At 46.1% G+C, this 21108-nt stretch overlaps 10 protein-coding genes across 21 annotated transcripts; 7 read left to right on the top strand and 3 right to left on the bottom strand.

Annotated features, from left to right (window-relative positions):
• Nucleotides 1-61: 61 nt before the first annotated feature.
• On the top strand, nt 62-3776 carry LOC6734279 (organic cation transporter protein). Of its 6 annotated transcripts, none has more exons than XM_039292503.2 (9): nt 62-472; nt 1206-1805; nt 1916-2633; nt 2700-2793; nt 3006-3062; nt 3151-3251; nt 3307-3387; nt 3465-3575; nt 3632-3776. In XM_039292503.2, the coding sequence occupies exons 2-9, from the start codon at nt 1249-1251 to the stop codon at nt 3659-3661; spliced, it is 1749 nt and encodes a 582-aa protein (XP_039148437.1). In that variant the 5' UTR covers nt 62-472; nt 1206-1248; the 3' UTR covers nt 3662-3776. The 6 variants fall into 6 exon arrangements, 5 of the variants coding, with proteins under 5 accessions (XP_039148437.1, XP_016027346.1, XP_039148438.1 ...); XM_016182165.3 differs by having other exon boundaries at nt 63-282; XM_039292504.2 differs by having other exon boundaries at nt 109-201.
• On the bottom strand, nt 3666-4783 carry LOC6734278 (transmembrane protein 186). The gene is made up of 2 exons (XM_016167976.3): nt 4551-4783; nt 3666-4483 (listed from the first exon to the last, which is right to left on the bottom strand). Coding segments are annotated over exons 1-2 (615 nt in total). The 5' UTR covers nt 4552-4783; the 3' UTR covers nt 3666-3869.
• A 148-nt stretch (nt 4784-4931) lies between these two features.
• On the top strand, nt 4932-7231 carry LOC6740725 (aquaporin-11). Of its 2 annotated transcripts, none has more exons than XM_016182295.3 (4): nt 4932-5039; nt 5629-5809; nt 6110-6523; nt 6614-7231. In XM_016182295.3, exons 2-4 carry the CDS (start codon nt 5632-5634, stop codon nt 6820-6822), a joined length of 801 nt encoding a protein of 266 aa, XP_016027343.1. In that variant the 5' UTR covers nt 4932-5039; nt 5629-5631; the 3' UTR covers nt 6823-7231. The 2 variants fall into 2 exon arrangements, with proteins under 2 accessions (XP_016027343.1, XP_039148441.1); XM_039292507.2 differs by having other exon boundaries at nt 4952-5039; nt 5626-5809.
• A 130-nt stretch (nt 7232-7361) lies between these two features.
• LOC6734277 lies at nt 7362-8324 on the top strand. The gene is made up of 4 exons (XM_039292514.2): nt 7362-7531; nt 7602-7819; nt 7885-8020; nt 8097-8324. Exons 1-4 carry the CDS (start codon nt 7423-7425, stop codon nt 8156-8158), a joined length of 525 nt encoding a protein of 174 aa, XP_039148448.1. The 5' UTR covers nt 7362-7422; the 3' UTR covers nt 8159-8324.
• On the top strand, nt 8271-9038 carry LOC6734276. The gene is made up of 4 exons (XM_016182169.2): nt 8271-8413; nt 8480-8580; nt 8635-8773; nt 8916-9038. The coding sequence occupies exons 1-4, from the start codon at nt 8305-8307 to the stop codon at nt 8984-8986; spliced, it is 420 nt and encodes a 139-aa protein (XP_016027340.1). The 5' UTR covers nt 8271-8304; the 3' UTR covers nt 8987-9038.
• On the top strand, nt 9031-9802 carry LOC6734275. Its single transcript, XM_039292515.2, has 4 exons — nt 9031-9172; nt 9226-9377; nt 9438-9573; nt 9657-9802. Exons 1-4 carry the CDS (start codon nt 9064-9066, stop codon nt 9728-9730), a joined length of 471 nt encoding a protein of 156 aa, XP_039148449.1. The 5' UTR covers nt 9031-9063; the 3' UTR covers nt 9731-9802.
• On the bottom strand, nt 9797-12466 carry LOC6734274 (nucleolin 2; the record flags this gene model as incomplete). Its single annotated transcript, XM_002081267.4, has 4 exons — nt 9797-11338; nt 11398-11937; nt 11993-12183; nt 12242-12466. Coding segments are annotated over 4 exons (2475 nt in total), but the record flags the coding sequence as incomplete, so codon positions are not given.
• A 523-nt stretch (nt 12467-12989) lies between these two features.
• Nucleotides 12990-14327, top strand: LOC27207670. The gene is made up of 6 exons (XM_002081266.4): nt 12990-13187; nt 13244-13388; nt 13445-13570; nt 13631-13780; nt 13839-14079; nt 14183-14327. Exons 1-6 carry the CDS (start codon nt 13060-13062, stop codon nt 14191-14193), a joined length of 801 nt encoding a protein of 266 aa, XP_002081302.1. The 5' UTR covers nt 12990-13059; the 3' UTR covers nt 14194-14327.
• Nucleotides 14264-16863, top strand: LOC6734273 (origin recognition complex subunit 3). The gene is made up of 4 exons (XM_039292501.2): nt 14264-14405; nt 14469-15272; nt 15339-16576; nt 16642-16863. Exons 1-4 carry the CDS (start codon nt 14379-14381, stop codon nt 16736-16738), a joined length of 2166 nt encoding a protein of 721 aa, XP_039148435.1. The 5' UTR covers nt 14264-14378; the 3' UTR covers nt 16739-16863.
• On the bottom strand, nt 16770-20827 carry LOC6734271 (valine--tRNA ligase). 6 transcript variants are annotated; one of them, XM_016167975.3, is made up of 7 exons: nt 20668-20827; nt 20403-20613; nt 20084-20254; nt 18763-20025; nt 18681-18698; nt 17562-18591; nt 16770-17497 (listed from the first exon to the last, which is right to left on the bottom strand). In XM_016167975.3, exons 2-7 carry the CDS (start codon nt 20586-20588, stop codon nt 16995-16997), a joined length of 3171 nt encoding a protein of 1056 aa, XP_016027336.1. In that variant the 5' UTR covers nt 20589-20613; nt 20668-20827; the 3' UTR covers nt 16770-16994. The 6 variants fall into 6 exon arrangements, with proteins under 6 accessions (XP_016027336.1, XP_016027335.1, XP_039148432.1 ...); XM_016167974.3 differs by having other exon boundaries at nt 20084-20251; XM_039292498.2 differs by having other exon boundaries at nt 20403-20626; nt 20668-20768.
• Between the last annotated feature and the right edge of the window lie 281 nt (nt 20828-21108).

The raw sequence follows: 21108 nt of genomic DNA, 5'->3' as shown, positions 1-21108 counted from the left end.
TCGATATCGATTTTCATTTGCCGGCTACTTTGAATTCAGATTGAGCACGAAGATATTAGCCCTCTCTCAATTGTGTTTGCCTCTCTGTGTGCGTTTGCACTTGATTTCTGAATACAATGCAGTATTTCGCCAGACTGCGAGCGATACGGACCGGCTACGGAATCCAAAGCGAATTGCCGGACCCGGATATCGTTACAAAAGGCGCGTAATATTTGGTGAATGGTGGTGACCCTTTGAAGCCACCTGCGTACACCTGCCAAGTGCTCAGCCAGTGCGTCTCCGGTAATTATTCGGTCTGCCGAGCGAGTGCCGTCATTCAGAGGCCCTAGGTGCATCATTAAAACTCGCAGTGATTAGATAATGGGGGGCAGTCTTATCTGGACATTTGGGCGACGTAGTTCAACAGCCTGCAGAGGTTCCCACCAGTCCCATGCAATAATAGAACCCAATCCCAGCCCTGACCTTTGCAAAAGTACGTGATATGGAATACTCATATCAAGCGGTCTACCCCTGGCCACTTCCCACACGGTTCATCCATAATGCATGATTCTAGGCTGGCACGCATCAGTCATGCATCTTCTCCGTTTGTCAACTACGGCACTTGGAAGACATATTCCCATTACAACACTCTACGCTTTCCAAGATGCAGCATTCTATCTCAATTGACAATGATTGGATTGCGTGCATGCATATAAATTGCAGTAACTACTTGGCCACTTTTTACATTGACTGGTGGTGCTCCGTTTAAATTAACAAGATCAAACAGTCAATCCATCTATCATAATGTTTAACATAAAAAAGAGATGACAACTTAACAATTAATAACTTCCGTATGGATTCTGTATCTCATTTGGGTAAAAGTATAAAGAAAACTCGAAAACATCTTTAAATTTCAAAAATTCAGAAAATGTTTTACAGCTTTTAAGGTTTTTAAATTAGTTTTTAGCACGATTACTTTATGTAATCGAAATGTAATTTCAAACATTTGTAATGGATTTTTGATTGACACAAACTGTTGACTGTTTTTAAAAGACGTTTCTTAAATTTTTTAAGTTTGCATAGATACCGACCTCTGGACTTTTTAAAAAGTTTGTTGTACAGGCATTTCTATTTCTGATCTGATACACACCTTCTATATACGTATACACCCTCGAAAACACGTGATAAACATTAAAATGCCTAATAATTACCTATGGTAATCGCAGGTGAAGTGCACTAAAACTAGAAATCCGTGGGATTCACTTTAGAATGTCAGCTCCAGCGGCAGGTGCGGCGTCTGCCGTCCTAGACTTTGACGACATTCTGGTCGAGATCGGAGAATTCGGACGCTTTCAACGGCGGAACTATCTTCTCATATGCCTGCCCGTACTTTTTGCGGCCGCCAACAGCCTGTCGTATGTTTTCACGGCAGGATCGCCGACCTATCGATGCTACGTGCCCGAGTGCGATAAGCTGGATGATGCGGAATATGGAGCCGATTGGGTGTCGATTGCCGTGCCCGGCAGCTGGAGCAAACGGGGCCACTTTACGCCGTCCACCTGCGAAAGGTTCGTGTCGAACGATGGCCACTTTGAGTCTTCATCGGATCCTTGGAGTGCGTGGCCCTTGGATCAGTGCTTTGCTGAGAATTTTACGACGGAAACGGAGCGGTGCCATCAGTTTGTGTACGGCAGTTCGGAACGGACCATTGTGCAGCAGTGGGGACTGCAATGCCCGGAGAATCTCTGGAAGCTGGCCTTCGTGGGCACTGTGCACTTTGCTGGTCTGGTTGTGGGAACAGCTCTATCCGGCTACCTGGCCGATCGGTAAGCAACGAGTTCTGGAACTTAATATTCTATTGGGGGCTATATATGACCAATTCTCGATAGTTCAATCAAAGGTATAATATTAGTTAGCTAATGTACACCCATTTTAGATATGGACGCAAGCACATTTTCCTGTTCTGCATCGTGTTCATGGCGCTGACGGGAGTGGCGCAGGCGCTGTCCTGGGACTACATAAGTTTCCTGTTCTTTGCCTTGCTGAATGCTGTGGGCACTTCCGGTGTCTACCCGCTGGCCTTCATCATTGGGGTGGAAATGGTAGGGCCGCGGAAACGCGAAATGTCCTCCATTGTGCTCAACTACTTCTATGCCGTGGGCGAGGCGCTCCTGGGCCTGTCCGTTTTCCTGCCCGACTGGCGGCAATTGCAGCTGGCGCTCTCTGTGCCGCCGCTCATCTGCGTGGCCTACTTTTGGCTGGTACCGGAGTCCGTCCGGTGGCTCCTCGCTCGTAACCGGCGGGAGCAAGCGGGAGTCATCATCCGGCGGGCGGCGAAGGTTAATAGGCGAGACATCTCCGTCGAGCTGATGGCCAGCTTCAAGCAACAGGAGCTTGATGCAGAAACGAGCCAAGAGGATGATGTCGAGGGTGGCCTGCACGTGCAGAAGGATGACAAGATCTGGCTGGCCATCAAGGAGGTGGCGGGCTCTCACGCTTTAATGGGCAGATACGCCATCTTGCTGCTCATTTGGGCCGTCAATGCAATCGTCTACTATGGACTCTCGCTTAACGCCACCAGTTTGAGTGGCAACAAGTACCTAAACTTCGCCCTGGTTTGCCTCGTAGAGATACCCGGCTACAGCCTCGCCTGGGTAGGTTGCCTTCGCCGCCTTCGTTCGGAAGCGCGACTAATTCCATCACTAATCCTCCGCCAGTAGCTGTTCCTGCGGAGATTTGGACGACGTGTGGCACTTTCCGGCTCCTTGCTGCTCTGTTCTATCACATGTGTGGCCAGCGGATTCGTTACACTAGGTAAGATATGAATCAGATCCCGATCAGTATTTACCTTAAACGTTGAGATCATTAAATATTACTCATACGACGCATAAGCCAGTTAGATGCTTGTTAAGCCCATCTAGACTGCGCTCCATATAGTAGATGGTGTGGAATTATTATTCATTTTTCATTTTCATCAAAGGGTAGTATTATACTAACGATCTAAATAACCATACATGCACGCTAAGCGCAAGAAGATTGGATTCCCTGCCAGAATGGAGCGGAGAGTAGGCACTCGTGGAGTTGTAAGTTCCCTAGATTCGAAAGCAAGATAGCCTAAATCATTAACATATCTCCCGTTTGCCTGGCAATAATATACACCTGGTTTTCTAGGTGCCAACTGGCTGGTTGTGACGCTCTTTCTGGTCGGAAAACTGGGCATCACATCCTCCTTTGCAGTCATCTACACGTTCACTGCGGAAATGATGCCCACGGTACATAACTTATTTACTCAGTTTAGCAGATTAGTTTCCATTTTGTTTATCCTAGGTCATTAGGAGCGGCGGCGTTGGTGTGATGTCCACATTTGCCCGCTTCGGTGCGATGCTGGCTCCATTTGTGCCTCTATTGGTGAGTTCAGTCCTGAATTCAGGGCAAAGCATTCGAAAATTCAATGAAATCTTATAATTTGGATTGATTCTTGACAGGCTTCGTACTATGAGCCACTACCTCTGCTTCTCTTCGGGACGTTATCGCTCGTGGCTGGACTCCTCTCGCTGTTACTGCCGGAAACCTTCAACCGAAAACTACCGGATACGGCAAGTAATCTCTTGAAGTATTGGGATCCCAATGCTAAACAATTATGTCTTCACAGGTGGAAGAGGCGATTGCATTGGGGAAATGATTCATTCATGTTTGGATGGACATATTTGTCACAGATCAGCAACTTATATATTTTCATAAAGGGATGTTGCTGGACTAAAAAAATACTCCTAATAAAGTATTGTATACAAAAAGGATGACTAACCTTAAAGTTTCAGCATCGACATGGTTTTCTAATTCAGATATTAACAAACGGGTATCTCTGGTATAACAATTGACTAAATTTATGTTCAATCTCCAAAGAGACCCTCAAACAACTGGGGATCGCTGACATGACCGAAGCGATGAAGGAGTTTGTAGCGCCTTTTGGGATCGCTGCGCAAGCTAATGGGCGAAACGAATCTCAATCGAGATGGACTTCCCTGCTCCCAGCTGGGCAGCAGATCATCGGTTTCCACGAGTGCCTCCTGTCGTCGTCCCCAGAAGTCCACGTAGGCTAGCTTGAGCAGATCCTGTTGCTCGTTCACGTAGATAAAGCCCACGAGATTCGAGGCCGCGTAGCTGGCGAGTGTGAGGGTGACCAGGCCAGTGACTCCGATGGCGGCGTAGATGGCCAGTGCGTCCGTGCTTAGCTGTCCGGCGCTGCTCAGGGCGAAGACAAGGGGCGTTCCGGCGGTCGTGAGGACAGCCTGGTAGACTTTCAATCTACTTAATGAGGCCACGAGCCGTATGCCCGGCATACTATAGACGGTGCGCCATTCAGTGAATGGGGATTTTTCGGTGTCCGTACTTTTTCCGGCAACTTCTGTTGCGAAACGGCGTCTCTGTGCCGGCTGAATGGCTAGGGACATGCAGCTTCTCCATGGCAATCTTGCAGGACTGACCCGGCACAGCAACTCCAGCACTAAAGTCAATCAATTGTGATTTCATTTTATAAACATTATGTATATTTGGATGCGTATTCAACTCACTTTCATTGATTTGTGGGTGTGTTTACTCGGGGTAATTTGATCAAAATGTAAGGTTTCGGTAAAATTACTTTTTCCAACTCAACATGTATATTTACGTTAGCACTTTATGTTATAGTTAGTAAATAATATCATTATTTACTAATATGCCTTGCATAATAAACAAATGCACGTTTAAACGGTACCTAAAGCGAATCAGCTGCTTAACGATAAGCCAGGTGCCAATCGATATATGGGCCACGTGCCAGTGCTGCCCATATCGCACAGCAAAGTGCGTATAATTTTGAAAATTGGCGCTTCTATGGCGTAGAAGCGAAATATTACGTCAGGACCCAGTGGATAAATATAGCAGAGCCAGATGATTTCCCGGTGCGCAGAGAGTGATCAATAGATAAATCACTTGTACTAGGCCTCAGTCGTCGCGCAGTTCTCAGTCTTTAAACGCGGTCCTCCGCCAATTCGTTAATCCAACTCGTCTTTTACAATTGCGAAGTATGTGCATACCCGTATCCAAAAATCATGGAACACGGCTGCCAGTTTTGAGTTTCCAAATTTCGTACACAATCGTTGCAGCAGCAAGATCCAAGATTTCCAACAACTTGTGTTTATTTAGCTATCTTTTCGCGGTCAAGACTCAGGCAAAACATTTATTTTTAGAGCTCTTGCTTGTGCACTGCATTCGGAAATAGTTTTTTTTAACACAAAATGCACTGGTGTGCAATATTTTACAACATGCTTATTATTCAAGGTTCACAAGATAAGGAGGCCTTGATTAAGGGTCACAAGCATTAGGCACCAAAATGTCTTGTCCGCGATGAAAAATGCAATAACCAGAATTCAATTTTTATGAATATTTTAAAACAAATATAATATCTAATGGTAATTTTCCAAAATACAAATATTCTGTGCCCAATTTAATGTTGAATTTGCTTTGAAAACAAAGCAAAATAAAAATAATTAAAGAAAATCTTCCATGTAAGAATACTTAGTTAACTAATCGGATGTAGGACCTAAAATGGTTATACTTCAGAATAAAGCAGCATAAGCTAAAGTATTTAAAAAATGTCATTCCAAAAAGCAGGACATGTCGACAACAGCGCTTGGGATCAGCGCCCTCTTCATGGTGGGTTGCTGTGCTCTGGCCCAAATCGCACGGGTGATCTGCCGGCGCCTGGTGACCCGTGAGGGTTTGGTACCCATCCTGATCAACGAGGCCATCGCCGCCGCCGAGCTGTGCGCCTGCTGCTTCGAGCTCATTATTGGTGAGTAGAAGTTTTTGACATAATTTCATTGCAGTTAATTAGTCTCTGTAAAAATTACTCATACGATACGTTGGCCAGCTTAAATACTTTATGAGAAATCCTTTCTCCAACTCTTGTGTAAATGATGTTGTTTCAGAAGAGTCAAATATTTGGAGAAATATAATTTGGATTTTCATCTTGTAAATAGTAAAACTGAATTCAAAGGCAACATTGCGTATGAGCAATGATCTATAAAGTATGCCAGTATTATTTTAAACTGCTGGCCTTAAAGAATTCCTTTCATTTGAATCCACTTGCCAGTGGCCGACAACTTCGGCGTGTCCATGTACGCCGTCTGCCTGTTCCTGCTGACCATTTGGTGGGGCCGCGTGTGGGGCGACGCCTCCGCCTGCCCCTACACCCACATGGAGGACGTGGTGGAGGGTCGCACCAGCTTCAAGGAGATGGCTCTGCGCAGCTGGGCCGAACTGATGGGTGGCTGCTGTGTGTACCGCGTGGTGCAGGTCTTCTGGTGGCTGGAGTTGGCCGAGACCCATCGTGGACGGGCGTTCGAGGCGTGCAACGCCGATCTGCAGGTCAGCCCATATCTGGGGGCGGTCATCGAGGGCGTAGCCACGCTGCTGTGCCGCCTGGCCTCGAAGACGATCAGCGAGAAGGAGCCGCGGTTCGGGAGCTACATCGATTCCTTCATCGGCACCAGCCTGGTCGTAGCAGGTGAGTGGCGTAGCGCTTGTTCGATCCGATCCGCCTGCCCACTGCTGGTCTCCTAAGTAGTTTACGCCTTTAACTATGTCCTGCTTGCAGCCTTCAACTTCTCCGGCGGCTACTTCAATCCCGTCCTGGCCACCGCCCTCAAGTGGGGCTGTCGCGGACACACCCACCTGGAGCACATCATTGTCTACTGGATCGGCGCCTGTGCCGGCGCTGTGCTCTCCATTCCGGTCTTCAAGGTGCCCGCGGTGAGACGCCTTCTGCTTGGCGAGGGGTCGGCGTCGAAGTCCAAGCAGGAATAAGCCCGAAGTTAGCCTTTGTATATCAAGTATCCGCCAATATCTAGGTGGAAATGGCATGTCTGTCCAGCGGTCAGGTTTCAGTCTCTTAGTACTTAAAGGAATCGATATAGAAGCTATTGTTTGGGCTACTGACTACACAGTTTAAGATACCCTCCACCCACTTTCCTCTCACCAAAGGTGATCATCTTCTATATCAAATTGGCAGACTGGAGCGAATCGGGCTCAAATGCTAATGAAGATAATGTATATGTATATATAGAAAGTTATATATATTTTATATATTATTCTATTACTGTGCACTTTGTTCAAAACAGATTTTTTTCAACTTTATTGTTTCAGCTTCTATTTAGTAAGTAGAAATAATTTGTTTATGTTTTGGGAAAAACAATAAAATATATACAAAAAGACATTCAAACTTCTTAGTTTTCCACACAAATGAGTTAATTTCTTTGCAAATTATTGATAAAGCCAACAAATTTTCGGTATTAGAATGAATTATATTATATAATAACAAAATTGGATCATGATAAATTGCCACATCCGATCCGAGTGCTCTCTTCTCAATACTCTTAAAACTAGTACACTTTAAAATTTCCGGAAATGGGTATTGTCGATAAATTTCTCTACTGCTTTGAGCTGAAGTACGGCGTACTTATAATTGGATTGGTGGACATAATCCTGAGTATACTCTGCGGATGCTATTTGCCATGTAAGCCATGTGTCCTTCCGGCACGGTGGATGAATGTGGGCGGGATAACCACGTTTGTGTTCTCCCACAGGGATAAGACGGAAAGTGGATGCAGATATTTGGATCCTTACAGACCAGCCGATTACTGTACGTGGGCCATCTCTTGTAAAAAGTTCGGAGTTGTACCGGTTTTACGTCGGTGAAGACTTCTACTTCAACAGATTCGGGTACTCGATGTATATATTTGGCCTGATTGTCCTCATTCTTCACATTGGCGCCTGTATACTGATCATAATCTCCGCTCTTTCGGTACGTGCTCCATACTCCGTCTTGTCCAAGTTCCCAGTTCCCAACATCCCAGTTTACTCGTCTAGGAGGAGAAAATCATGGCTGCCCCCTATGTGGCCACTGCTCCGATGCGCTTCGTTGTGCTGCTCCTCATCCTGATTTGGATAGTGGCCAAGTCTTTCGACTGCACCACCAGTTTTTGGCTCATAGGTCTAAGTTTGTGTGAGTACTCTCCAATTGCTGGTTCAATCGAATTGGGCGCTCAATCATGACATCAATCCTTTCTTCATCTCCTCAGTTCCGGCCACCTACTTTTGGCTAACAGTCGTGTCTTGGTTTAACCCCTCCACCTCGGAATGAACTTAGCAATCGTTTGTACTGTCGGAATGAAAATCGTAGGGCATCAGGTGTCCTTACAAAAATCATTCGAAACCCTAGCTTCTCAAACACAAGACTCAACTGAATCGCACCACATACATATTATATTAAATTAAAAATCTGATAAAATGGGCATTCCAACCATAAAGAAATGTTGCTGCCTGGAGCTGAAGTGGGGTGCTCTTATTGCCGTCGTGGTTGATTTTTTCTTTGGAAGCATTGTTTTCTTCGATGCTGGTGAGTTTGATTGAAGTGTCCACAGGATTAGATAATGAAAACGCACCAAATGCACGAATCTTGCAGATTCCGAAAGAAGGAGTATAAATATCGCGTTGTACGTTCTCGTCCTGGTCTACATTGCCCACATAGTTTGCATGATTTTGGTTCTTGTTTCCCTTTGTGTGGTAAGTAATCATTGTAGTTGGTAAGTTCCTTGTATATTTAAACCCTTTTTTTAGCCTAAGAAACAGCTCGTCGCTCCTTATCTGATAACCGCAATAATTTGCGTAATTGTTGTTGTCTTATTTTTCATTATCGTATGCATAGAAATGGGCGAACTTAATATCTTGTCACTGGTTTTAATCATTATTAAAATAAGTAAGTTGTTTCATATATATATAAAAAAAAAAAAATACAAAGATGGCCTTGACTTTACTTTCGATTTTATGCATATAATACCTAATTACATCAAATGGTTCTTAGTATTTCAAATTAACTCCCTTCTTATCACGACCCACAGTTCTTGCAGTCTTCTTGTGGATCGTCGTCTTCTCGTGGTACAAGAAGCTTGCAGGCTCAGCGGACACATAGATCACTCAGACGACAGCATTACCCATATGAAAATGATCCCAAGACTTTAAAAGAACCCTACATAGAATTAAATTAGAATGAAGTGTACCATTAGGAAGTGCTGTTGCTGGGAGTTAAGATGGGGAGCCTTGATTATCGTCCTTGTAGATATGATTGTGACGGCGGCAGTTGTTTTGGAAACTAAGTGTAGTTGTTTTATGATATGATTTCAATCAAGTTGAGTACAAAGTGTCCCACAGATCTAGCCTATAATGAGGACTGGTGGATTGATCATGATATTGGGACGCTTGAGGTCAGCTGCACTTCTACCTACTATGTTTGGATCATCACACTTGTCATCCACTTCACCCACCTAATGTCCTGTGTTTTAGTCATTGGCTCTGTTTGGGTGGTAAGTATTTATTTCTAATTAAGGAGAGCAATCTATTAAGGAGACTCTCTTCTACCCCAGCAATCCAAAAATTTAGTCATTGGCTATCTAATAACTGGCGCGATTCGCATTGTTTATGATCTTATATTTTTCATTTATGTCTGCGTCGCAATTGGCTCTGTCATTTTGACCTTGTTCCTTATCATCGGCGGATTTGGTAAATAAAAATATGGCAGATTTGTAATACAACTTTTGCTTATTTTAAGTACCTTATTTATAATAATAATTCAAAATCCACAGGTGTAGCCATTTACTGTTGGATCGTTGCCTACTCGTGGTTCAAGATGATCGAAAGTCCTAATCGCGTGAATTAACACCTAATCAACTAATCGCACCCAAGCATGACGTATAATCAATATAAATAAATTCGAAATTGACACTTCAAATCGATTACAATTTTATTTTAAATTGGTTTGTCCTCAGCAGTTGTTGGTATTTCCATAGGTGTTGGCTTTCGTCGGCGACCCCGCCGTTTCACTCTTAAAATGACCTCGTCCTTTATCTGTTCGTACTGGTAGTCTGTGTGGCCCATGGAGCAGCGTTTGGTCACAGTTGAGCTCCCTTCCTGCAGGCTATCACCCAAAGTTTTGTCGATGGTAACATCCTCGGCTGGCACCTGTGGCGGACTGTCCATGTTGACTTTTCTCTTCTTTAGCGGGGTCTTCTCCGTGTCCGCCTTCTTTGGCGTCTCCACCGGCGACACAGCCCTTAGTGGACTACCTTGTTTTGGAGTCTGGGTGAGTATCGTGATGAGGCTTTTAGGCGTCTGCTGCGCTCTATTCGACGTTGAGGTCACCGCAGTTTCGTCCGGTGACTGCTGGTGCAATTGCTCTAGTGCCATGTCAATGGCATCTTCTGCGATCCGCAGTTTCGGATATGTGGATTCTGCGTTGCTCGCCGCATCCTGCTCCTTCGTCAGCATGTCCATGGCAGTTTCCAGGATAACCTCGTCATGTTCATCGCTGTGATCCAGTTTTGTTGAATCGGGCTTGGCGTATAATACAGTAGCAGACTTGATTGGAGATTCGTCCGAGGAGATAGAAATAGTTGGATCTTTCATCTCTGCGCAAATCGTTTGGTCCTGTGTAGCTAGGTTCTGCTGATTTAAGGCGGAATCTGTTACAGCTGTTGGCGCCTCACCATGGTTGTCGACCTTTACAGCAAAATTGTCGATATCCGCCATATTGGGCAACCGAATATCCTCGATAATCCTTACTCCCACGTCGGACTCGACCTTTTCATCCGTGGGTCCTCGGATCTCTGCTTCATCATTCTCATCATGCTGAGAACACACTTCAGCTTGAGGCGTCGTATTCTTTGATAATACTATGTCGTCGTTGCTCTCTTCTTTGGTAGGAGTTTCAACAGCAGTTTTAACTGCAAAAGGCTCTTTTTTGTCTAACTTTGCCTGTGGCTCTTCAGATTCTTTTTCATCCTTAATTTTGTCCAGGTGTTGCTCAACAGCTGGGGAATCTTTTGCAAAAATGATTTTACATTTTTTAAGTATTACAACTTTTGGAATAGGCTCCTTCTTTAAAAGTTGGTGGGCAGAGCTGTCTTCTGTAGGATTCGATAACTCTTTTATAGGATCCAACTTGATCTCATTTTTAGAAAAATCCTCTGATTCTGGGTTAATTAAGCTTAGCCCGGGAATAATCTCATGTTTTGGTATAAAAGCTTCAGAAATTAAACCATCTGTCGGTTGAGTTATATCTTTCGTCTCTACTTTTGATTCCTTTAAGGAATTTGCATTGGTTTCTAAAGCAGCATCCTTTCGGTTGGATTTGATTTTTTCAGCCGGTTGAGATTCAGTTACCAGTTTGGCGGTCACGGGGACTGGGCTCTTGCTGCGTTGGGCATTTGTTTCATCGTCAGTAAGTTTGGTGATGGCATTAGCTTTTTCTCTTGGCAAATGTATCTTGCTACAAAAATCAGATGGTGCTATCAACAAATGAATCTTATGTCCCTTTGCTTTACTGACCTGGGCGATGCGGAATGGCTTCGCCGTTTGGCGTGCCGGGGACTGCTTTCTTGATTCCTTTGATGATCTCGCCGGGAATTTTGTTTTGGACTCCGGCTCCGGTGTCGATCTGGACGACGAGTCTGTGCAGTAGATTTCCGATCGGTGGTCTTTAAGTGTTCCGGCCTGGGGGACTTACTTCTTTGGAACGATTTCTTGGCGTCTTCTTTTGTCCTAGATTTCCAAGCATCATCCTTTGAGGATGACTTCTTGACATCATCTTTTAAGGTCGCCGTCTTTTTATCCTCCTTGAATATCGCGCCTCTTTCAACATCCTTTGATACAACTTTCTTTGTGTCTTTTGTGGTCATCATCTTCCTAGCATCATCCTTTGCGCCGTTCTTTGTAGCCGTTTTGAACGGATTTCTATCCGTTTCCGAATATTTTCTGACATCGATTGGTTTCGATTGAAATTCTTTCTGACGCTTACTCTCGGGTTCCCTTGCACCTGGTACTTCAAACGGCCGTGCTCGTTTTCGTCGGAAGCATACATCGTCCTTTCTGTTGAAGAATGTGTTGTTAGTAAAGAAGCTGGGAAGTCAATATGCTAACTTACTCGTTTCGCAGCTCGGCAATCAATGTCTCTTTTCTCTTTACCTCCGCCTTAGCTGTGTCCAGTAGATTCTGCAGATTAACCTCCATGGTTTTTATCTTCTTGCCAAGAGCCTTATTCTCGACCTTTAGCGCTTCAATTTCAGCCAGTGCCTTTTCGTATTTGGCTTCCCATGCCTGCAGCTCCTTGTTATTCTGCAAGATGGTAAATGGTTAATCGAACTCCGCTGGAAGGAGTTACTGCACAACTTACACGATCCTCGGCCTTCTGGAAGTCGTCCAAATCATCGTAGATGTCCAGTTCAAGGGATCTGTCCATTTTCTCACACTTTTTTGAACCTGCAGGCTGCACCTCGTACAAATCGTCGTAGATATCCAAATTCATGGATTTATCCTTATCGCTGGACTTCAACCCGCCCGCGTCCTGATCTTCCAGATCCATCAAGTCCTCCAGAGCTTCGGGCAGCACCAGTTCACCAGTTCACACCAATCGCCTTGGTTTCTTCTTGGCTGCCCTTTGAGCAAGGATATTTAGAAATAATTATTAGAGTTACTGCTCTTTCATGGTGCTATTTTATTAATTACCTTTTCAGTCATAAATGAATCAAAATTCGAAGCCAAAAAGAATTCCAATGTTCTTGATTATTGTTTCAGAAAAAAAGTTACACTAAAGCTCAATGGTCACAGTCCTGAGCGTTTCCTCCAAAAAGGCGTGCAATTTGTTTCGCCGCCGGGTAGTTGTATTAATGTAATAATTATTATTATTCTAATAAATATTGTTAGAAAATCCCGAGTTGCCGCCAATCGATAACAGAAGATGCAGTTGCTTATCGGAAGCAACAGCTGACCGGCTGAAAGTGTGCAACCATAAAGTGTTTATATCGATAGTGATTATATCGATGGCTATCGAGCCAGTACAAATATTTTAAAAATGTTATTATGTACTTACGTGTTTTCCCAAGAATATAATTTTAAAATCAATCTAGTTCCCAATTCGTAATACTTTACATTCAACTTCGTTTGAAAAAAAACATCACAATACAAACAGAAATACCCGAGAAACACTACACAATGGCAGACATTCCGGAAAAAAGTTCTTACTATAAGAAGGAAAGAAGAAAGTTCGCTCTGATCACTTACCTGCTAACCGCGATATTCCTGATCATGGCGCTGTTGCAGTGGGCCACTTTCCGCTTTATGTACGTATGTATTTTCAAATTACTTCATCCTCATTGCACTTTTTCTTAATTTTCAGAAATTTTCTAAGGGAATTTTTTACTTCATACCATTGGGTGAGCTGCCTTATTTTTGGAATAGGCCTGATACTCCTCGTGCTTTTCATATTTTTCGAGGTACTGCGCTTTAATAAAATGGTAAACTGGCTGTTTGCAGTCCTAATTGTAAGTGTGCAATGTGAAACATAATCTGGGTGCCATTATGAACTTATTCTCTTCAGTTTGAATGCATTGTACTAGGGATTGCACCGCTGGTCGCCCTCCACTACAAGTATCAGTTTCTCTTCAGCTTTCTTATATGGACCGTAGCATTGGCGCTCTTTATTTTATGTGGTTCCTTTCTTCCGGTAAGAAGAGTCCAAATGAAAGCCATTTTATTTAAATTTGTAGCTGATAATTTTTTTAAGCTGGATCTTACTTTGGATGTGGTGGTGCTATTTGTGCTCGCAGTGGTTTCCATTATCGGCGCCATATACTTTGTGATGCTTTACATCGTGGCTAATGTCGCATACTCGTTTATCATCGCCCGTTGCTTTATAGTGATCAGCATCTTGATGGTTAGTACTAAGTCATACATTTTGAATTAGTTTCTGTCATTCAGTTTCCTCCTTACAGTTTGTCATGTATCACGCGCAGATTATAAACGGTGGAAGGTTCGCCGAGATGCGCACGAAGGACTACTTCCTGGCAGCCCTCATACTGTTCCTCGATTTCCTGCTCCTCTACCTTTTCTCGTTCCAAGTGGCCCCAAAATGGTCGGACCGTTGCGATCGCGAACGTTCGAAAAACTTGGTTCTGTTCACAGAAACTACGACGAATTCGTATCCACCAAAATGGTGGCGTACGAGCACGAGGGGTATGATTCCTTATTTTTATTTCGCTTTAATTGATATTTGTCTTAAAGGCTGGATAATTCAATATATTCAATTAATTTATATCTTGCTCCCTTTTTTCCAAAGATACCCCCTAAAGTCGTTAGCCAACACTGCCGCCCGTTTGGCGCCAAACACAACAGCCAGCTGATTTCATTTCTCGTTCCTACCGGTGAAGAAACTTTAATTGGCACAGAGCTGACCTAAACAAATAAATAAATAAACGCAACACGGCGACTTTAAGACTCCACGACATCGGGCCGCATTCATTGTAAAGCCAGCGATGGATCCTACCATTTCAGTGTCCAAGGTGAGTGACTTCGTCTTCCAAACTGGACATAGATGTTTAACTTCTCATTTTTGTTGTTTGCAGGGTTGTTTTGTCTACAAAAATGGCGCTACGAGGGCAGGAAAAAAGGCGGCCAGCAAACGGAAGCGTCCTGCCGCGGAATCCAGTAGTCTTCTGGGCAAGGAGGTAGTGCAGCAGCCCTTCTATGAGGAATATCGCAAAGCCTGGAACCAGATAAACGATCACATCGCCGACCTGCAGCACCGCAGCTATGCCCGCACTCTGGAGCAACTGGTGGACTTTGTGGTGGGGCAGGCAGAGCGTGCCACCCCGGACGAGGTGCTGCCCACCGCCGCCTTGCTAACGGGCATTAATCAGCCCGATCATCTCAGCCAGTTCACGGCACTTACCCAGCGACTCCATGCCCAACGTGCTGCAATGGTATGTGTGCTGCAGTCTAGGGATTGCGCCACTCTCAAGGCTGCCGTAGAGTCATTGGTTTTCGGGCTCGTAGAAGATGATGCAGAAGTGGAGCAGATGGAAGATGAGGACGAGGACGAGGATGGTGCCGAACGGGATCGCAAGCGGCTACGTCGCTCGCAGTGCACCATGAAGCAGTTGAAGTCCTGGTACACCAACAACTTTGACTCGGAACAGAAGCGCCGCCAGCTGGTCGTCATCCTTCCCGACTTTGAGTGCTTCAACGCAAGCGTGCTGCAGGATCTTATTCTAATTTTGAGCGCTCACTGCGGCTCGCTTCCATTTGTCCTGGTTTTGGGAGTGGCCACGGCCATGACAGCTGTCCATGGGACACTACCCTACCACGTGAGCAGCAAGATTCGTCTAAGGGTGTTCCAGACTCAAGCTGCTCCGACGGGCCTTAATGAGGTAATTTTCTCTATTCCTTAACTGTGTGCTAGTTTATGTGCTAATCGGTTTCCTAACAACCTTCAGGTGCTGGATAAAGTTCTGCTGTCGCCCAAGTACGCTTTCCACCTGTCGGGAAAGACATTCAAGTTTCTGACGCACATTTTCCTATATTACGACTTCTCAATCCACGGATTTATTCAGGGCTTCAAGTACTGCTTGATGGAACACTTCTTTGGTGGGAATGCTTATGCTCTTTGCACAGACTACAGCAAAGCCTTGGGACGCATAAAGCAGCTGACCCACGATGATATGGAAACCATCAGAAGGCTGCCATCCTTTCGTCCGTACGTCGAGCAGATCAATGATTGCAAACGCATCATAGCCGTGCTCACGGACGATGACTACCTAAAGAAGAAACTGCCGCAGTTGCTGCGCGACTGCCTGCTTCACTTCCTGCTCTTTCGTTGCTCTCTGGAGTTCCTTACAGAGCTGGTTGGGGATCTGCCGCGCTGTCCGCTGGGAAAGCTACGCCGAGAACTGTACGTCAACTGTCTTAATCGTGCGGTCATTTCGACGCCGGAGTACAAGGAGTGCCAGCAGATGCTAAGCTTTCTGTCCAAGGACGAATTTGTAGCTAAAGTGAACAGAGCTCTGGAAAGAACCGAACATTTCCTGGTTGAAGAAATTGCTCCGCTGGAATTGGGAGAGGCCTGCACTGCTGTGCTGAGACCAAAGTTAGAAGCTATACGCCTTGCAGTGGACGAAGTGGTCAAGGCCACCATGGCGACAGTTACATCGACATCGCCCAATGAAACTCGCCAGGCGACTGACCATTTGACTCCGGTGGCCTCGCGTCAGGAACTGAAAGATCAGCTCCTACAACGTAGCAAGGAGGACAAGATGCGGCATCAGCTGAATACGCCCACCACCCAATTCGCACGAGCTCTGCAAAAGACTCTGCAGCTTATCGAAACGGAGATTGTCCAGGATCATCTCCGTGCGCTGCAGGATGCACCACCTATTCACGAACTCTTTGTGTTCAGCGACATTGCTACCGTGCGGCGAAACATAATTGGTGCTCCGCGGGCTGCACTGCACACTGCCCTGAATAATCCACATTTTTACATGCAGTGCAAGTGCTGCGAGCTCCAAGATCAGTCACTGCTGGTTGGCACACTGCCCGATCTCTCAGTGGTTTACAAGCTGCACCTGGAGTGCGGTCGCATGATCAACCTTTTCGACTGGCTGCAGGCCTTTCGATCTGTTGTGAGTGGCAGCGACAACGAGGAAGTGGCCCAGGAGCAAATCGATCCCCAGATCCAGTGAGTACAAAAACTGATTTCTCTCTGTAATATCATTAATTTCTTTCGGTTTCCGTTTCAACCAGAGCCCGATTCACGCGTGCCGTAGCCGAGTTGCAGTTTCTGGGTTACATTAAGATGTCGAAGCGCAAGACGGACCATGCCACCCGCTTAACCTGGTAGCTCGGGCTATGAATAACCAAAATCCCTTAGGTAGTTTTATCTTTTCTATTTATTTATATTGGGGCAAATTTCATGTGTGGGACGTTATGAATAAATAAAACATCAATCGATTTGTCTACTCTGTACGAAATGCATTACTTTGTTTGCGAGTGAAGCGCGTTCTTGTATTTTTTAAGTAAAGCCTAGCAGCTGGCAAGGCAAGCGTGCTAAATATCAATTACCACTGTTCCCGACTAGCGGTTACCGCATTCCCTGTTCACATCAGTTTCAGAGTCTCGATGGCGGCAGCGATGCGTTCGATCTCTGCCCGCGACTCGGAAAGTTTTGTCTCGTTGGCCTCCTGCACCTCGGCGGGTACTTTAGTTGCGTAGTCGGCGGCCTGGATGGCCTGAGTCAGCTTGCCCACCGTCTGCACCAGCTGGTCGCTCTTCTTCTGCAGCTTGGCAATCTCCTTGTCCGCTTCCACGAGTCCCTTGAGCAGCAGGTGCACCTCGCACTGGCCCGTCACGGTGAGGATCGCACAGCCCTGCGGTGCGGGGCTGTCGAAGACCACATTGGAGCAGTAGGAGATTGTGGCCAGATCGCTGGCGTAGCGTTTGAGTATTTCACTGGGCACCGAATCGGTGCACACAATATACACCTCGGTTTTAACCTTGTTGGGCAGATTATAGTCGGAACGGGCAGATCGAATGATTCGCGCCGCCTTCTGCACAAATTCCACGTCCGACTCTATCTTTGTGCTGCGCCAGGATGTATTGCCTAGTTATGAGGAAAATAAAGTTATTTGAATTGCATCATCATGAAGAAAACAAATGCGACTTACTGGGATAGCTAGCCACACAAATGCTAGGAGCGGGATTAGCCCTTGGAAGCCGCTGGTAAAGTTCCTCCGTGATGAAAGGCATAAACGGAGAGAGCAGGCGCAGTCCATAATCTAGACATACGTAGAGTGTGCGCCTGGCAGCGGTCTGTTGCTCCTCGCTGCCGCTCTGGAAGATCGGCTTCAGGCACTCCAAATACACGTCGCACAGATCGTAGAGCCAGAATGCGTAGCAGGCGCTGGTCGCTGCAGCAAAGTCGTACGACTCAAAGCCGGTGTTGCAAGCTTCAATGGCCGCTGCCAAGCGTGACAGGATCCAGGCGTCCATCTGGTTGATCGCTGCAGACGCACTTAGCTCCGTATCAAACTTCTCAGAGCCCGTGAAGTACAGCAGGGCGAACTTGGTGGCATTCCACAGCTTGTTGCAGAAGAAACGATATCCCAGAACCCGATTGATGTCCAGGTTGATGTCGCGCGCTTGCGTGATATAGGCGCACAGCGCGAATCGAAGGGCATCGGAGCCGCACTCGGGAATTCCCTGTGGGTAATCCTGTTTCTGTCCAGCCTTAGCCTTTTCGATCTCCCGGGGATCCAGATTAGAGCCCACAAGTTGATTATGTAGTCCCTCGAGCGTAATGCCACGAATTACATCCATAGGATCGATAACATTTCCCAGGGACTTGGACATTTTGCGACCGTGCGCATCCCTCACCATGGGGTGAAGGTAGACCTCCTTAAACGGCAGTTTGCCCAGCAGCTTCTGTCCGAAGAATACCATGCGGGCCACCCAGAAGAAGAGAATGTCGTGACCTGTCTCCAAGAGCGATGTGGGATAGAACGTCTGCAGATCCTTAGTTTGGTCTGGCCAGCCAAAAACGGAGAAGGGAAAGATTCCCGAACTGAACCACGTGTCCAGGACATCTTCGTCTTGCTTCAGTACTATCTTGCTGGCGTCCACACCGAATCGTTCGGCTGCCTTGGTCAGAGCCTCCGCTTCGCTGCGTGCTACAATCCAGTACTGCTCGTCGTCGTTCTAGGAATGAAACAAATAGGAAAATTGTAGTTTGTCTAATTTAAAAGTGTTGTATATAATTTATGGGTTTCTGTTTTTTTTTTACGCACCACTGTCCCATGAGCAGACTAAGATTTCCAACGAAATATATTACCCATACAAATTATTATTATACAAAGTAGATTTACTCACCGATCCGGCTTGGAGGGAAGGGTCGGTGAAGCTGACATGGTATGCCGGAATCCGGTGACCCCACCACAGCTGCCTCGACACGCACCAGTCACGAATACCGTCCATCCAGTGGTACCACGTCTTGGTGTGGTGCTCCGGAATGATCTTCAGTTCGCCGGAGCGCACTGCCTCAGTGGCAGAGGCTGCCATGTCCGAGCAGCTTACATACCACTGCGGCTTAATCAGCGGCTCCACAACGTCCTTGGAGCGACTGCAGATGGGCACCACCATCGGATTGTTCAGTGTCTCGCGGTATAGATTCAGGGCCTTAAGCTTCTCCAGGATTTTCTTGCGGCACTCAAATCGCTTCATTCCCGTAAACTCTCCGTAGTCGCCGATTATGTAGCCGTCGTCGTTGAAGATTGTAATGAAGGGCAAATTGCAGCGCTTGCCCACCTCGTAATCGTTGGGATCGTGGGCCGGGGTGATCTTCACAGCCCCCGTACCGAAAGCCATGTCCACGAACTCGTCACAGACGATTGGCAGGCGGCGCGTGGAGAATGGATGGACTACGAACTTGCCATGCAGGTGCTTGTACCGATCGTCTTGGGGATGTACAGCCACAGCTGTATCGCCCAGCATAGTCTCGATACGAGTGGTGGCTACAATGATCTCCTCGTCACTGCCTTCCACCTTGTAGGCGAACTTTATTAGAACACCAAACTCCACTTTGTCCTCGTATCCGGGAATGGAGAGGAAGGTGCGACCGGGAATCTCCACCTTGTCCACTTCAATGTCCGAAATAGCCGATCGCAGTGTGCACGACCAATTGACCAGTCGGGAGCTACGGTAGATGCTACCCTCCTCGTGCAATCGGACGAAAGCCTCGGTAACGGCGCGGCAGAGCTTGGGGTCCATGGTGAAGGCCACTCGGCTCCAGTCGTAGGAGGAGCCCAGGGACTTCAGCTGCTCATAGATGCGACCGCCCTTTTCCCGGCGCCAGTCCCAGATGCGTTCAATGAACTTTTCGCGACCGAGGTCGTGCCGCGATAGCTTCTCGTCGCGCCACAGTAGCTTCTCTACCACCACCTGGGTGGCGATGCCGGCGTGGTCGCAACCAGGCACCCATAGAGTGGTTCGTCCCTTCATGCGGTGGTAGCGCGTGATGGCGTCCTCGATGGCGTTGGTCAGGGCGTGACCCAAATGCAGGGAGCCCGTCACGTTTGGTGGTGGAATGATCATCACAAACTTGCCATTGGGATTGGGGGAGTCTATGGATGCGCGCTAAAAGATCAAGCAGGATTAGAAGCCAGCATTTATCCAAGACCAAGAATAAACTTACTCCGTACTCTGGCGTGAAGAAGCCCTCCTTCTCCCACCAGCTGTACCACTGTGCCTCCACATACCGTGGACTGTAGGCATCGGGCAAGGCTCCACTCAGATCCTTCTTCTCACCGGGCGCGGTTTGGGCCGTGTACACGGCAGCCTCTTTCACCTCCTTGGTCCGCTTCTGCAAAGGAAGGTAATTCGAGCATTACATATAAGAAGCACTCGCTTTCACCAGTAACAATGGGCACTAATTACTGCCTCTCACTTGGCCACATAACCTCGATTTGAGATCACAAAATAGGGGGCACTTTTCAGATGGATTTCTCACTAACCTCGGGCTTCTCCTTCTTCTCGCCCGCTGCTGGAGCAGCCGCAGCCTTCTTATCCAGCTTTGCCTGCAGCTTGGCCAGCTTCTCCGCCTTCAGACGCTCCTTCTCCAGTTGCTTGGCCGTCTTGGGAGGTTCACCACCGGCTCCGGCAGGTGCGTTGGCATCGTTCTGCTGTTCAGCCTCAGGCATTTTTCAGTTGATCTCAGGAGTAAGTCTAGATAATGCAACTGTAAGTTAAATGACGAAATGGACGAAGTACATTACTCACATGCAGTTAGACTGGAGTCGCAGAAAAACAGATGAAAACGTGTGCAGTTTGGAACTAGGGTTGCCAACAAATACTTTTATTTTGAATTCAATTTGGCACTATACCATTTATTTTTTTTTAAATATGTATGCAAATTTGATTTTTATTTCGTACGGGGTGTTTTTTTAAATTTTTATGTACGATTAAAACTTTGTATAAATATTTTTTACAAATGTATTTATTTTTAAACAGAAAACAATAGAATCATATCACCCTTTAATATAAATTATTGCAAATATTTAGAATTCAATATTTATTTATTTTACGATGCGACTATGTTTAGAAATGTTATTTTAATAAATAAATATCAATAATATTTTAAGTTTTCCAATTTTTTCAGTATGTGAAAGATTTAAATTAGATAAAAAATCTGCAATAGCTTACGAATTCCGCAATCAAAAT

The sequence above is a fragment of the Drosophila simulans genome, chromosome 2R (genome assembly GCF_016746395.2).
Source record: "Drosophila simulans strain w501 chromosome 2R, Prin_Dsim_3.1, whole genome shotgun sequence".
Lineage (NCBI taxonomy): Eukaryota > Metazoa > Arthropoda > Insecta > Diptera > Drosophilidae > Drosophila > Drosophila simulans.
The sequence above is the reverse complement of the archived record's forward strand: the minus strand, read 5'-3'. Positions and strand labels throughout refer to the sequence as shown.